Raw genomic sequence first — 16,120 nt, 5'->3', positions numbered from 1 at the left:
GGCCAGCTCACTCCACACTGTGCTCATGAGCATGTCTCTGCTGTCCCTGAGCTATGTGTTTGCTGTACATGTGGCTTCCTGGGAGGAGGCTGAACCTAAAACATCCAAAACAAGATGACCACAAATACCTCTAGGCTTCTAGGACACAAGGTGGCTACCTAGAGAAGCCTTTTCAGAGAGAGGATTGAAAAAAAAACAAGCATTGCGGTTGATTGGCCTCTACTATTCTGAATCAACAGCCTATCTCATGAAGTATCTGATCATTAGTAAGGGCTGTGGTCTCCAATGGAGGCTTTCTCCTGAAGCTCCAATTTCTGGCAGATACCAAGGGCCTTTCAACATATGCACATGACCCCTTAATCAACATCTACTGACACAAGCTGTTCCAAGACAATGCCTCTTAATACACTACACCAGAGAAAAATCATTCATAAGGAAAACAGAGCCAAGTCATCAAATAAATGATCCTCTCCAGCACACTCCTGAAGGCAATGAGAGTGCTTCAGCAGGTATTGTGTCTCCCATGGGTCATCCATCCTTGTATGGTATGTTTCATCTCAAAAACATAATTATGACTAAACAACTTCATGTTGCAGACCAAGGAGAGTCTCAAGCCAATGATCTGAAGACACCAAGGATTCGTTCTTTTCCTCCACTAATATATGTCCAACAGTGAATTCCTCAAAAAAGCTTCAGAGGATTGTGTGGGTGCAGTGACACACTGATAATCCCAGCACTTAAGAAGCTGAGGCAGGAAGACTGCTGTGAGCTTGAGGCTGGTTTAGGATATAAAGTAAAATCCTGTCTCAAAAAAAAAGTAAACTAAAACAAAGAAATGATCAAAAAGAGACAGGGAGGAGGAGGTCTGCAAGAAAGAAACAGAGAAACAGAGAGAAAACAAAATCAGAAGGATCAAACCACAGCTAAGGGCAAGTCTGGTGGGACATGCCAGCACATGGCTGAAAGCCAAGAGATCTTGTAGATCCCAATGGTTCATGTCACCAGTTTCCAATGTGTCTTAGTGGGAAAAAGCAAACACTTTCTTGGTGCTTGGCTTCTCTAAAGTGAGAAGTGCTAAAAGTATTAGCTACTCTCTTGATCCCTTCAGAAAGTCATGACATAAAGCACATTGCTCTCAAGTGCTCCAAACCCAGTACCATTTAGACTACTTTTAATTTAGTGTTACCCATTAAAGCCTTTACAGTCTTAGTTCTTTCCTGGAAGAGGAAGCAGAGAACAGGGTCCTGGGCAGCCTTACCAGCAGTAGTCCAGCAAGTGCGGGGGCAGCACAGGAATGTACACATGCTGCCAGTACATAGGGTAGAGCATGGCAGCCGAGCCGTGGATGCAGGCAGTCAACTGCAAAAGAGGAGTAGAAAGTCAGGTCTCAAGGCAAAGCTGAGGGAGGTGCTGCCAAAGTTAAGGACTCCAAGTCAGATGTGCCCACCCCAGTGCAATGCAGTGGACTTCCTCTTCAAAATATGCATCTCGTGCCCTGTTCCCTGATTATAAAGCTAACATAAGGCAGAGGGTGTAGCTCAGTGGCAGTGCTTGCTAGTATGTCTGAGATCCAGGTCCAATCCCCAGGACTACACACACACACACACACACACACACACACACACACACACACACACACACATGAATGAGTGAATAAAAGACTTTAAAGCACATATACATTTAGATTGGAAATTTGGGAAAATGAATGTGATAAAAGAATCAGCACTTTCTTAAGATTATTTAACATTTTAGGGTATTGTACATTTAAGCACTATAGAAACAAATATAATGTAAATATAATGCTTTTCTTTTTATATTGGCATTATCTGATAGCATTTTCCCACATCCTTAAATAGTTTAGGAAGCACCCTCTCACCATCTTCAGTTATTCCTCAACCCACTCTGCTGCTCTCTATCATGGAGTTACGCACTTGTATTTGGATATATGACTTCTGGGTGTAGATTCAGGAGCTAACTACGGCGTACAGTACGTCACAGTCCTCAGCCAGCAGAGGACTGTATAAGGATGTGTGTGAGTGTAACTGACAGGGCAGAGGCTCCCGCAGTCTCACCAGGACTAAACACAGTAGTCAAGTTTAAACTCACTTCCATCTCACTTTTATTTCCACCCCAGGACTAGCATGGAGGGTGAATATTTTTTGTCATGTTTCCTTGACTCTGTTTCTTAGGTCTGTTCCTTCCTTTCCTGACTTTTAAAAGGAGTGCTAGTATCTTTTAAATTGATTTATAAGCAAGCACTGAGGACTTGTAAAGAGTATCATTTGATGTGATGTTTTTGACAAGTTAGCCTTCACTTTCCTCAAGTCTCTGAGAGAAGAGGTTTGCATGACCATGTGGGCAAGCCTTTTCCTTAGTGATGAGCCCCACTCCTTGTCCAAGGAAAAACCTCTGAAATTTCTGGAAGCATTTAATTCCTGAATCCACCTGCCATTAACCTGGGCTCTACACCTGAGGTGAGAATCTACTTCTTCCACACAGCTGATCCATTGCTCCAGCATCCTTTGTGGCCTTCCCCTTCCCCACTTCTTCCAACAAGCTCTTACTTTGTATCCCTCTCTTTATTCTTAAGAGCTGGAGACGGCATACAAGGGAACTGGTACAATTAAAAATGATAGGTAAAGGTAATGAAAAGCAATACAACATCTTTAAAATTCAATATGGCAAAAGGGACAGAATGCAATCCTACAGACCCAGCTACTAAGTGACAACAGCCAACAACATGTATTCCTGTCTTTTTCCCCTTATGTATCTTTGGTTTCTAGGAAGCCTGTCACTATGAAGCCTTTGCTTTTTTTGGAAGCTGGTAACTGGCCTTTGCTGACAGAAGGACATTTATGTGGTGGTGTAAGAGCGATGTGCCAATACCCAGTTAAAAGAATCCCAGAGGTTAGTATAACATGGCCAGCTTTAAATTGGATATGTTGCTGATGCTTCACAATTGTGAAAGCTATGTACTGAAGCGAGGGTGCTATGATCCTCACCCACTCTTTACTCCAGACGTCATTCTTTAAATCAGGTACATGTGAGGAGTAGATCCAGGCACCGAGGTCCCCAATCACCTGTCCTAGTTTATTCTGTAGGTTCTGATAGAGGCAGCTGCCACACAGATACAGACTGCCATGATCAGTCTTTCTAGGGATTTGGAAGGACAAATTTAGTTGGAGGCATGGAATGGAACAAACTACCTTTACTCTGATGGTACACGCATGTCTGGCTGGAGGGTTACAACAGCCTGAGCACCAGCTCTTTTGCTCATCTTTAACCAGCTGCCAGAGCATTCTTACTGATGTGCACACCACTTCTTGCTTGCAAGCCTTTAGGGCATAGCTGGAATAGAATGCCTGTGCCAGTTCTGGTCTATCTGAGAAGCAGCATCTCCAGCCAACTTCAACTGCCTCCCCAGCTTGCCCTTGGGACACACCATTTGCAGAAGTAAAAGGAGTTATGGACCTCTTTCCATCCCATTCGACTCATCTCTCAAACCTGCTGGGGTTTGTTCCCTCAGGCCTCTGAACGAGCTCTCCTCTCCTCTCCCAAGCCTTACCTTGACTCTCTGTTACTAAATAAACTGGAACAGACTGAAGTTTGTCCCCTGGCTGTGAAGCACACAAAGGCCCTCTTTTTTCATCTCCACACTTCTCAACTGTATGCATCTAAGTGCTTGTCAATGCAGTGTGCACCCTGAATAAACTAAAAACTAATGACCCAATTCCTATTGAGACTATATTTACAACATACTGATAGCTAGGTGCTTGGCTTACATTATAAGCACATCCAGCATTTCATTAGTTCCACAAACTCACATTCCAAAACAAGGACAAGCTTAGACATACAAATATACCACTTTTGGAGTAAGTGAGTCATCCATCCATCCATCCATCCACTTCTATGTCTAAACTATAGCTCTATTAAATAGACAAAAATTAAAAAGATAAATTTATAGCTAAAATTAATTTTATAAATATATTTGTGAACATAAAGGTGCTGCAAAATCTTTTTGCTACTAAGGAAACACCATCACATGAATTTGTTTGTAATTATCATGTTATTCACTAGGATGGTTTTGTGTGAGGTGCAACTTTATTGCCTGTTTCTTATTTGCTTAAACTATTTTGGGCCAAATCTTATCTTCAGGCATCATTTTTACCATTACTCCTTAATCTCAAAATAATTCTACCAGATTAAATGATAAGATTTTAAAACTAGTTATCCTCCATTAAAAACAAACAAACAAACAAATCCAGAAGATTTTAAGGTGCTCCAACATATCATTAGAAGTTTTGTAAGGCCAAATCTCTACAATTTGGGTAAGACACATTCACTCATTTGATTAAGAAAACAAAGTAAGCAGATGATTGTTTGGCTCTTTTCCAAAATACAAAGTGACACCCATTCTGTGTACCATTAAGAACAGTGTCTAAGCTGACTGCAATGGGGGTCTCTGTATATCTACACTGATGCAGAAATGATATATAGAGTCCTAAATAGTATTACCAGACAAACGTAGCAGTCTGAAGGACTACATTCATTCCCTACAGAGAATAATATCTTATGTAATGAAAGTATACAATAAAGAATATAGTCAAAAAAGGGTATTGTGAATATTTAAGTAAAGTGCAAGTTAAAGAAAATGATTCTATCAAATATCTCACTTGATGGGAGAATAGAGAGATAGTATGTGTAAAATTTGCCCAAAGTCATTAGTCACGATGAATATTCATCAGAAGCCAATTATCAATCCCATTTAATGATACCCCAAAAGATTTTACCCTGAAGCAGCAGAATAGTTTAAGGCTCCAGACAAAACTAGACAAATTACACAGCAACAGCCAGTCTAGCCAGGACACAAGCTGTAAAGTAAACCACTGGTGGATAGTGGTGGCACTTTAGCAAATTTTGTCCTCAATTAAAGGTGCACAAGGTCAGTTCCATCTTATAGCTTTATATATGGCTCCATTGGTTTCCTGTGAGGCTGGAAAGGAAAACAATGAACGATGTGGGGAGGGCGTGAATGGGGAATGATCCATGATACAAGTGAAGGGATCATAAGACACCAGCTGTATCTTTTTGTTTCCAGTTTAAGGTATTTCTCAGAGACAGTAGACAGACTGACAGTTAAATAATAAGATTCCAACCTTTCACTAGTTCCTATGGTAGCCTGTAATATAGGATTAAAAAGAAGACCCCATTCTAAAGCAAAAATCCCTGTAATATATGCAGCAGACATTGTATTAGGGTGGAGGCCCATGGGAAGCCTTGTTTTAGAGGTATGCTCTTATGTTTACCCAGGCACACACTACCACACTTTACAGACAGGGAAACAGTCTTAGAAGTGAAATAACTCGTCCAAGGCCACAAGGTGACAAAGTGACAGAACTGGGATTCTCACAGAGGTCCTGTCAGATGATAAAGACTCCTATTTCCACATCACGTAAATTTAAAAAGCATTTTTGTGCCTACTTGGTGCATTGCTGTCCAGAGGATTCCCTGTCAGCACTGCCCAATTACATAAATCCTCATTTACCTTGCCACCAAGTGACCAAATACCTAGGGCAGAATACCAGTAACTGGAAATAATTATGGTGATATTTTATTTGTACTGAAATGTGATTTTATTTGTATGTTAATAAAGTTGCCTTGGGGTCAGAGTAAGCTATAGCAGAAGCTGGGCAGTGGTGGTGCACACCTTTAATCCCAGCACTTGGGAGGCAGAGCTAGGCGGATCTCTGTGTTCAAGGATACAGCCAGCATGGCAACACACGCCTTTAATCTCAATACCAACCATAGAAGACAGGGAGGTCTGTACAGACAGGCAGTGACAAGAAGGTCATTTACAACCAATGAGAAGGCAGAACAGAAAGTCTATAAAAAAGACACGACACAGGAAGTAGGCCTCTTGCAGAGAGGAAAGACAGCAGCAGCACTGAAGGGTAAGGTTTTCAGCTCTCAGCTATTGCTCTGACCTCTTGGCTATTAACTCTTGGCTCTGTGTTTCTTATTTAACAAGATGGTTACATCTACAAGTAATTATTCTTTCTTTTCTTTTTTTAAATGGATAAAGGAACAGACAAACTTTATTACATGCCTGAGGCATGGGAGTACTGAACTAGAAAAATAATCAGTTGAAAAACCACACATTTGATCACTTCCTGGGGATTAGTCAATTAACTAAGGTGTCATGGTGACTTTAATCCTCAGGGAATTCTAGACAAGGAAGTAATAACTGCTAGTCAAAGAGAGGCTTACATGTCGGCCTGGACATATGGATCAGACTTGCTTTCTGTCATGTTCCTTCTCACACACTTACAAGGAAGTCTTCCACTAACTGTCTTTTTGATTTGAGCAAACTACTACCTCTCCTAGGTCTTAATTTCCCCTATGTGAAAAGTTAGAGGCTGGCTGCAAGATCCCTGTGCCCCTTGCAGCTTTGACTCTAGAGGAACTTCCACCCTTTGACATGAAGGATGCCCCTTGCCTGTCCCTCTTGACCTTCTGCAGCTGTACTGGCTAAGCAGAAGTCAGCCAGGGTCTGTTTTCAAAGTCTATTTCTCACCTTTGCTGCCACAGGATGTCTTCCCCTAAACTCTTGAACTAAGAAGTGTCACCTTTCCCTGCGGTGGGAGCACAGCCATCCTTCAGACCCCATCTCCCCTCAACATGTGGAGGAGCTCAGAGGACGATACTGGGAAGAGACCTGGAGCATGGCTCCAGCTGTAGCTCCACAAGGATTGGGACCACATTGAAACTGTTTCCTTATTTCCACATTGCCTGACACTGGTGCTGGGAAAAGTGTTTGGGGAACATGAGAATGCTTAACGTCAGAAAGAATGGTAGGCAAGGTCACCCGACATTCCGGCAAAGTGCAGTCACTTAATAGATCACCACGGGAAACTGCACATGTTAGAGAAAATACTGAGACTCCAGGATCTAAAGGCTGGCACAGGGGAATCGGATGCTTGCAGTCATTCTTCACATCCTTGAACTGAGAATGTTAAACAATCAGACTGACACCTGCTTCACAGGGTTACAGGCATCTGGATTTCCCCTCTGTGCTTAAACAAAAACAAACTGATGAAACGCAGTAGAGAAAGAACTGCAGACTTGTAACTTTAAAGTTCATGTATTTCAACAAGATTCATCTTATGTACAGTGGTTTAGAAAATATTGTGTCTTGGGGAACTTATTAGGGTTCTCAGCTTGAGAACCAAGTTCTTTACTTATAGTCTTTGTGGTTGTCAGGAGTGCTGTGATTTTTGCTTTTAATTATAAATTGTTTTCAAGTGGAAAATCCACTGTAGAATCAGTAAAAAGTTTTCAGGTACGCTGTGAGTAAACCTTGTCATGTAAAGAAAAACCCTTAAATTATAAATGGTTTAACTATGTTCCAATTGTATTGACTATATGTAGGAGGAAGAGTAGGCTTTTCAAGTCAAGCAGCCTTCTGAGAGTTCAGATAGATGTTGAATGTGTGAAGAGAAGAGCAAAGAATTCCCGCTTAGAAAAGAAGATGCCGTGCTCCTCTGTAGAGGAACAAGGAGAGGAATCTTTCTTCAAGTATTTCTCTTGTAGTCAGTGGAAGTCAACTTAGCTTTCCTCTTCCATTATCTTTAGGGGAAGAAAACCAAAAACAAACAAATTCCAATGTGATCAAGTAGAGTCAGGCCTCTAAGAACTCCAAGAGTTGAGAAGCAGCTTCCTCAGGCATCTCACTTAATCCCTTCTCTTTCCAATTTCTTTTTAAAGCTACCTCCTAGCTAGAGTAATTAGAGCAAGTTATTAATCAGAGTAAAAAGCTTTCCTGCCAAGATTTGACACTTCAAAACATCAAAGCAAACACAACTGCCAGAGAAAAGTGTTAGCTACCTAAGCTGAGGCAGAAACTACAGCAAGGTAAGCTACGTGGAGAAGAAGCCACCACAAGAGAGGAAAGCACTTCTTTTCATCTTTAAGGTGAAAAAGAAAAAGGGAAGGTTGCATCATTAATAACAAACCATGTAAAGATGGACAGCAAGTGTATGGCTGTGCCTCTATTCTGTGCCTGTAACAACCATTGCTGAACAAGGAAATGGCTTCAGGATCCCTCCTAACATGCATCTGTCACCAGTGGATCAAAGCTGGTACTCAGGAAAAAAAAAATCAGTTGGCCATTTCATTGAGTATAAGTGGATTTATATTCACTTTTAAATCTCCTAAGATTATAGTTTATGTTTAATTAATGGATTTATACCATTGTTTTAATAATTTTTTCAAAGAAACCTAGCAAGCCAGGTGTGATGGCACAAGCCTTTAATCCCAGCACTTGGGAGGCAGAGGCAGGCGGATCTCTGAGTTCAAGGCCAGCCTGATCTACAGAATGAATTACAGGACAGCCAGAGCTACGCAGAGAAACCCTGCCTCAAAAAACAAAACAAAAGAAAACTAACATAACTAAATTGGGAGCCACGAGTACTATCATCAATAGGAAAAGAAGGAAGAACTGCGTGTGTGAGTGTGTGTGTGTGTGTGTGTGTGTGTGTGTGTGTGTATGTATGTTTGAATTCCTGACCTTGCATGAATAAATGAAAAGACTCCCTTACAAATCCCAAATTCAACCTTAGGAAGTGAGAGCAAACTCAGAAAGACTAAAGCCAAAAACATTGTCATAACCATCTTCACACAGGACTGTGTTTTGCTCATTCACCTCCCACAAGAGCCCTATAAGGTAGTTGTATTGAGGTCTCCATTTTGCAGATAAGGAAACTTGCCTATGGTCACAGAGCTGAGGACTGAGCTAGGATATGAACCTTGGGAAGCCAGGCTCCCAAGTCTGTGCTCCCTGCTCTCATGAATTTGCCTCTGTTCTCTGATCTGTATTAATCGGACAATTACTGAGCATCCACTATGTGTACACGCCATGCCCTCGAGCAAGTTAAAATAGACAGAGAAAGATCAAAATGCAAACAATCAACTTCAACACAAAAGCATTATGAAAGAGGGTCAAGTATGGCAGCGTATACAGAAGGAATCCCTGATTCTGCCTGGGGCGAGCATTGGGCAGCGGAGACTGGCACATCAGAGCTTTCAGAGAGGCTGCTTATGTTCCTTCCTTTGGGAGGCCAGGTGAAACACTGAGCTATGTGGATACAACAGCTCCCTCAAGCTCTGCTGAATGACCCTTCAGCCAGTGACTAAGTGACTAGTGAGAAGTGAGTGGAGACACAAAACCTACAAGTTGTTATGATTATACTTTGTGGCTTAAGGAATTCACCATCACCAACATCAGTCATACATACAGTCTGTAAAACTCTCCAGGACCTCTACCACCTTCTCTGCTTCTGAAAGTCAGATTGGGGGTCACTTTCTACAAAGATGAGATTCAGTGTCCAGTGGTATTCATGGAATGAGTAACACATGGCCAGTGCTGGGGTATAGTTTTACCAGTCCTACTTTTAGAGATGTTAAAGATCAATTTGTCCATGGCCATGTGGCCTGAAAATGGCTCACAGGGATTAAGTGCACAGCAGAGGAAGAGGCAGAATCAGAACAAAACTACCCTCATTTGAAGTCTGATTCTCTCTCTTCTTCCAACCTTGCTGTCCTTTTTCTGAGGAATAGTCTACCAACAGGACTGTCTGAAGCATTTAGCTATAAGATTCAATATAGTCATCAAGCTAGCAAAAAAGCAAACCTGTGACCTCTTATGTTTGCAGAAATCCATGAATGCATGGCCTAATCTCACAGCACACCAAAGTGACCATACTTGCCACCTTCAAAAAAATCAAAAGTGAATTATAAATCCTTGTCCCACTAACATAGTATATAGTGCTTCACTGTTGCTTACTTAATGGATGCCTTTGAGATGTCTGCCAAAGTGGGCCCCATTTAGACATTTTCAAATATATTAAGAGGAAAGTGGTTTTAATGTTGACCATTTATTTGTGTTTCTTGGGTGGTAGTATGGTGTAGGAGTCATAAGAAATGATCTCTTGCCAGGTGGTGGTGGTACAAGCTTTTAATCCCAGCACTCGGGAGGCAGAGGCAGTTGGATCTCTATGAGTTCGAGGCCAGCCTGGGCTACAGAGTGAGTTCCAGGAAAGGTGCAAGGCTACACAGAGAAACTCTGTCTCGAAAAACAAAAACAAAACAACAACAACAAAAGAAATGATCTGTTATTGCTAAAACCTAAAGAGTATCCAGGGCTGAGAGATGGCTCAGCGCGTAAACTACTCACCACATGAGCTTAAGTATTTGAATTTGGACTCTAGAACAAGCTGGTGTGTGGCAGTGTGCATGTGTGACCCCAGAGCTGGGGGTTCACTGGCTAGGCAACCTAGCTAACAGCCAGCTTCAGGTTGGACTGCCCTGGCCCCCACAATGTTATGAGAAGCTGGATCATGCTTACCTTCTCTAGATCAGCTAAGGTCACAACCAAAGCTCTTTCAAAGAGAAGATCTTTCTTAGAACTTCTAAGTGCTAGTCTTTACTCACGACTGTCTTCTAGACACATATACAGTCTTTGGTATGTAGTTTTAAGCGGAGATGAGCCAGTGATGCACAACCACCAACAACAAATTACTATTGTTTCTGCCAGAGAGGAACAGTGTGTTCCATGATCCTAAATGAGGCTGCATATCAATCAATGGGGAAACCTGAAAAAAAAGGAAAATCCCGGGCTCTGCACTAGACTTTTTGAACCAAAGTGTTTGGAGATGCTATCTGTGAACCGCATTTTTAGCATGTTTTCTGGGTGTTTCTAATAGCATTTGGGAGTTGCTAACAGTCTGAATCCTCTCTCTGGTCCAAAGCAGGTGTTCAGTGTTTGTTCAAACTACAGAGGAAGCAGTAGAGGAGGACGAAAATCAGTGTGGAGACAGGCTGGCTGAAGTTGTATCAAAGGACCACAGATTCTACGGCGAATGCACTGTATAGTAAGTATTACAGTCTTCTCAGCATCGAAAGGTTCTTTTTGCTCCACTTACAGTTCAACATGAACAGGAAAAAACCAACTTACACATAATTAAATGAGAACAGTTCAAAAAGCAGTTAATTATATTTACGTTGAAAACCAACATAAATAAAACATAGCAATCTTTCCTCCTATCTCCTATCAGTGGAGGTTTCTTTTATTTAACAGTTTCCATACTCTCTGAGCCACAATAAAATCTTATGTAATAGAGATTAGAGGCTATGCCACTTGCGAGTTTGGCTGCTGAGTCTGTATTTCATGCCACTTCATTACATTTTGTTAAGGATTTCCCTCTTTACCAAAAGGATTAGCTTGCTTCTCACTCTTCGAATACTCTTCTTAGGTTGTTAGTGTGACTAGGTTAATTTCAACCCCACCCCTTCTCTCACCACATATAAAAGATGAACAGACAAAATGTTCAATTTATTTTATTTTTTAAATAGAACACTAAATTTAGTCTTAGACTTCACTATTTGGGAAGTTTCCAGTTACAAGGTCTTGGCTTCCCTTGAGCACAGTTTGAAACAAAATAATGCTGTTTGTTCCTAGGGCTGGAACATGCAGAGTGGAGTGTGCAGGCACAGAGGCCCTGGCTCCAGTCCAGGGTTTCAAACCTCCTTAAACTGCCACTTCTTTGCTTCAAGGGCTACAGAGAAGCAAACAGGATTAGTTTGTTCCAGTGAAGAAGAACCAGGAAAGTTCTGTATATGCTAGTAAGTCATCCAGTCACTTCCTGGGCTGAAATGGCCATGGCAAGGTGGAGCTCCTCCAAAGAGAAGTGAAAATAGCGTAAATCTGAAAATCTGCCTTAGCTACAAACTGTCCTTTTTCAGGTCACCAGAGCAGATGGTGTGCTCAGACAATGGAATGCTGTCTGCATAAAAGAGTGTGATGGGACAGGCAAGGTTGGGAAAGGACCCAGGACTTCTCCTGAACACTGAAACATCTACAAAGGCCAGGCTAGGGGTGCTGGCAAGAAGACACAATTATCACCTACCACTTGTCCAGGGCACTAGTACACAGGCTCTACCCAAGTCCTACATTCTCTGGAAAAAAATGTATGCTTATCTAGCTGGGAAGAAACTAAGGAATAATTTTTTTGTTTTTTTCTTTTTCTAAATGAGGTACAATCAGAAACGTATTAATTGTTCTCACAGTTCTGGGATCAATACAAATAATTACATGTGAAAACTCAATTACATATGGTTTTGCTCCCAATAGGGTTTCCTTCTTAAGCATTTGTTTAAGCCATCATCTAGCTAGGTTAAATAAATTCCTTAGTAAAGTAAACATGCCTTGTCATCAGTTAACTGGAGAGTCTGGGGTTTTGAAACTTCTTCAGCATGCCTAATTTAGAAAAGGGACAGGATAAAAAGGTGGAAGGAAGTGCAATCCATGACCCCTGAAGCCACTGTGCTGGCTCAGGGTCCTACAGGGCTTTGTTCAAGGCAGCTGGGGATACTGGGCAGACATGGAGTCTAACAATGCACTGACAGTGGAAGAGGTAGGGTAGTGGCTGAAAGGATGAGGTGTGCACCCCCGGTGCGCAGAGTGGTGCCATAAAATCTGAAGGGAAGAGCTTAGCTGTGTGCATGTGGAAGCAACACCAGGTACTCAGATCCATGGTGAGTGGAATCATGCCAAGAATGTTTCTGGGTGTATAAGTGTCATGAGGAAATCATGACAAATGCAAAGTTACCAAGGAGGCAGTATGAGGTAGCCAGAAGGACTTGGAACCAGAAGAAGTGGGCTTTAATACCATCTCTTTAGCTCATCTTAGACAGGGCATTTCAACTTTTTGGTTGCCAATATTTTTGTCTGAAAAAGGAGAATAAAACCAAGTAGTTTCTGGGGTTGTTACAAAAACTCATGAGAATATGATAAACATAGATACCATAGACATATACACACGCAAATGTGCCTGTAGATTTGTGAGCATGTACAAGACTGCCTGTTTACAACAGCACTTCACAGAGTATATAGCTCAGAAAGATGAACTTAAAAGAATCTTAAAGAAGTGCTAGAAAACCAAGAGTCTGCCTTGTGAAGTACTGAGCATGGGTCTACATGAAGGTGTTCTAGACATTTATTCTGCAGATGCCATCTGTGTGCTTCTCTCTGGTAGCCCTTGAGCTACACAAGAAACTCTGATTAGTGTGTAGTCTGGCCTTATTCTTCATCCAAATCAGCATCACCAATTAACCAGTCACTTTATCTGCCAGTTCTTATCATTTTGGCTTCTTATAAACAGTTTTCTAATTTTCTTAGTGAGGGGGATACTCTTAATAACTTTTCTCCGGTTCTAGTGGTAGCTTCTACACAGGTTATAATGTGAAAGAGTCCTAATCAATATAACCTGGTGGCAGAGAATTTTGAAGGGGCTGAGATTCCCTTGTGCATATATATAGCCTCTGGCTGTTTCTTCCTTTCTAAAAGATTCCTTCTACATACAGCATCATGGACTATTTTGTGGCGCTCTCTAGTGTACTGGCTTCAGGCAAGTTTTTTTTTTTTGTTTTTTGTTTTTTGTTTTTTTAAACCTTCCCAGATGAACTGGCTGTTCTGTAAAATGGGAATAATTCTAAATACTTGGAGTGATGACGGTATAATAAGGTCTCATTTCTAGAAAGTTCCTATCTTTGACAGGCTCACGCTATCTACAAGTATTTCCAAAAAGCAATGAGTTAAACTTGGATGTGAAAATATGGAAGAATACTGGGATCTTTGTGTTCTAAGAAATCAGAGAACAAGATTTAGCTAAGACTTTCCTATTTATCATTTATAAAGGGAAACAATCAATAAACATTAACTGAGCAAAGAGAACAAAAACTTACATTTATCTTATACAGAACATCATAACATTATTGACCGGGACACCCTGGGATACCTATTATCTGAACTAAGTAGTGTTAGGTTTGTTTCCAACACACAGTCTGTTTTACAGATGTATTCTGGAATGCTTGGTAGCCTTTATCTTTTAGATCCTCAATACCTTTGAGGAGTATTAAGCTATATCTTACCAGACAAATGAAGAACATGTGGTTTGTTAGGGTATTACAGACACATCAGGTTAGTCAAAAAGGTCCTTAGAACACCTCAGGCTGAAACAGCCTTCACATCAGTCTGATCTTTGAGTTAAGTAAAAGCTATGCTGAAGGAAGTCAGAGCAACACTGGGAAGACCTTCAAATCCTGAATCTGGAGAGATAAAGGCTTGAACCCAACTCCTGTCTACTTAACTCCTTCAACCCCAGAGACATTCCATAGAACAGATGAGGATTGCTGGATGCTACTGGGTGACTTCTGGCTGGGAGCAGAAACCCACCTCCTAGAAAGAGGGAAGTCTCATCATCAGTCACAGAGCTCAGACCTCAGCCACAATCAACTCTCTGAAAATAGCAACAACAACAACAAAAACCACACAATGCTGCCCCTAAAAGTCAAAATAACACACGTTAGGAACCTTAGCAACAGTCTGCTTCAATGTTTGTCCTTATGCTGAATCATACAACACAGAATTAATCTTCTTGTTTCTAAATAATCACTTCTTGGTTTTGATTTGAAACACTTAAAATCTGTACTCTCATTAAAACATTTAGTGATTCATCATGAACATGTACACATACTACATGCCAGACCATGTATTAGCTCATTTTAATTTTACTAACATGAGGTCACTGGTGGCTCAAACTAAAGTTGTTTCAGTAAAATGGCGAGGAGAGAATGAGAGCAGAGGGACTAGGGAAATGGATGACTTGAGGGGTTTTGTTCTAAGGGAGAGGATGTACATGGGATGAAGTAGATGCACATGTTAAAGGTGGCGTTTATTTACGTGGGAGTGCATGCCCACGTGCGTGCGCGGAGGACAACTTGCAGTAGTAGGGTCTTCCCTTCCACTACCACCACGTGGCTCTCAAGAGAGTGAACTCGGGTCATCAGGCTTGGCAGCAAGTGCCTTTACCCGCTGAGCCCTCTCCCTAGCCCACGCTTTGTCCTTACCGTTTGTTTGCTAAGTGCCAGCAGAGGAGGAGAAACAAAGACTGGGTGAGGCTTATGCTTTCCATCCTCTGTGGAGCACTTCCTTGAGGATAGCATAACATGGCACTAAGAAGTACCTTCTCAACAAGGTGTTTCTCAAATTAAAATCACAATCCCTTTCCCACTCCTCTCTATTCTCTTCTGTTCTTCTTACTCCTGGGTCATTCTCAGTAGCTACTGGGCCATACATGTAGTCTATGGTCTGATTTAGGGTCTCCCTTATTCAAACAAAAGCTTCAGGAAATAAGGAATGTTGTTTGATGTTGACTATTAAAATACTTTGTGGGACAAAGTCATTTGGACATGCAGAGTGACAAACAGTTTGTCCACAAGGGAAGGCACAGTAGACTGTAGACCTCAGGTGCTGACAGGTATGGAGAAGCAGCTGGACTCTCTTCTGGCTTCCATTAGATGGGTATAAAACTCTGGGTTAGGAGTTTGGTACACTGCTTCACTATCTTCTCATTTCCAGAGTTGTAAAATCTTAGGCACCAATGATTCTTAACCTTTGCACGGGAACTACTTTGTTTCTATCTCTTGGGCTTGGCATCTTCTTCTTCTTCTTTTTTTTTTTTTTTGATAAACACTTTTTGAAATAGATCCACATATAAAAATAAGGACACCGTACATCAAATTTTAAAGAAAACAACTTAAGACACCAAAACCTGCCACCTAACCCAGGGATCAGTAACCTACAGTGATAAGACCCAGTATGGCCTGCTGTTGGAAGTCAATCTCAGCATTAGCTTATCTACGGTAATGGGAAAGTTAGAGACCAGCTGCAATGATGGCCACATGGCCTCCAATATGGTATCCAGTACTTGATACTCTGTAGAAGAGACGGCTGGACCCTAATCCAGTTGAGGACTGAAGAGGGGTTAGGTTACATCTCAACAATGGAGGGGCTTCCTTGGCATGCTGGGCTCATTCACATTTAAACATTAATTCATTTGGAATTTATTCTTGCACAAATGAAACAGACACTGTCTTCTTTTCCTTCCCCAGGTAGACAGCTAGTACCAAAATGTCTTTTTAATTTTGACAGACAGCCTCCTTTGTTACTTATAGTGTCTTTGTATACACGTGGGCTGTTTCTGGGCCTCTATTCTGTGTCATT

At 41.4% G+C, this 16,120-nt stretch overlaps 1 protein-coding gene across 6 annotated transcripts in view; it reads right to left on the bottom strand.

Moving 5' to 3' along the window:
* Positions 1-16,120, bottom strand: part of Dennd1a (DENN domain containing 1A) — a 479,814-nt gene that overhangs the window by 201,714 nt on the left and 261,980 nt on the right. For all 6 annotated transcript variants that reach the window (XM_036185076.1, XM_036185072.1, XM_036185077.1 and 3 more), the window contains one exon: positions 1,259-1,359. In XM_036185076.1, coding sequence (XP_036040969.1) covers positions 1,259-1,359 — 101 coding nt within the window. The remainder of the gene's footprint in view (positions 1-1,258; positions 1,360-16,120) is intronic.

The sequence above is a fragment of the Onychomys torridus genome, chromosome 4 (genome assembly GCF_903995425.1).
Source record: "Onychomys torridus chromosome 4, mOncTor1.1, whole genome shotgun sequence".
Taxonomy (NCBI): domain Eukaryota; kingdom Metazoa; phylum Chordata; class Mammalia; order Rodentia; family Cricetidae; genus Onychomys; species Onychomys torridus.
The sequence above is the reverse complement of the archived record's forward strand: the minus strand, read 5'-3'. Positions and strand labels throughout refer to the sequence as shown.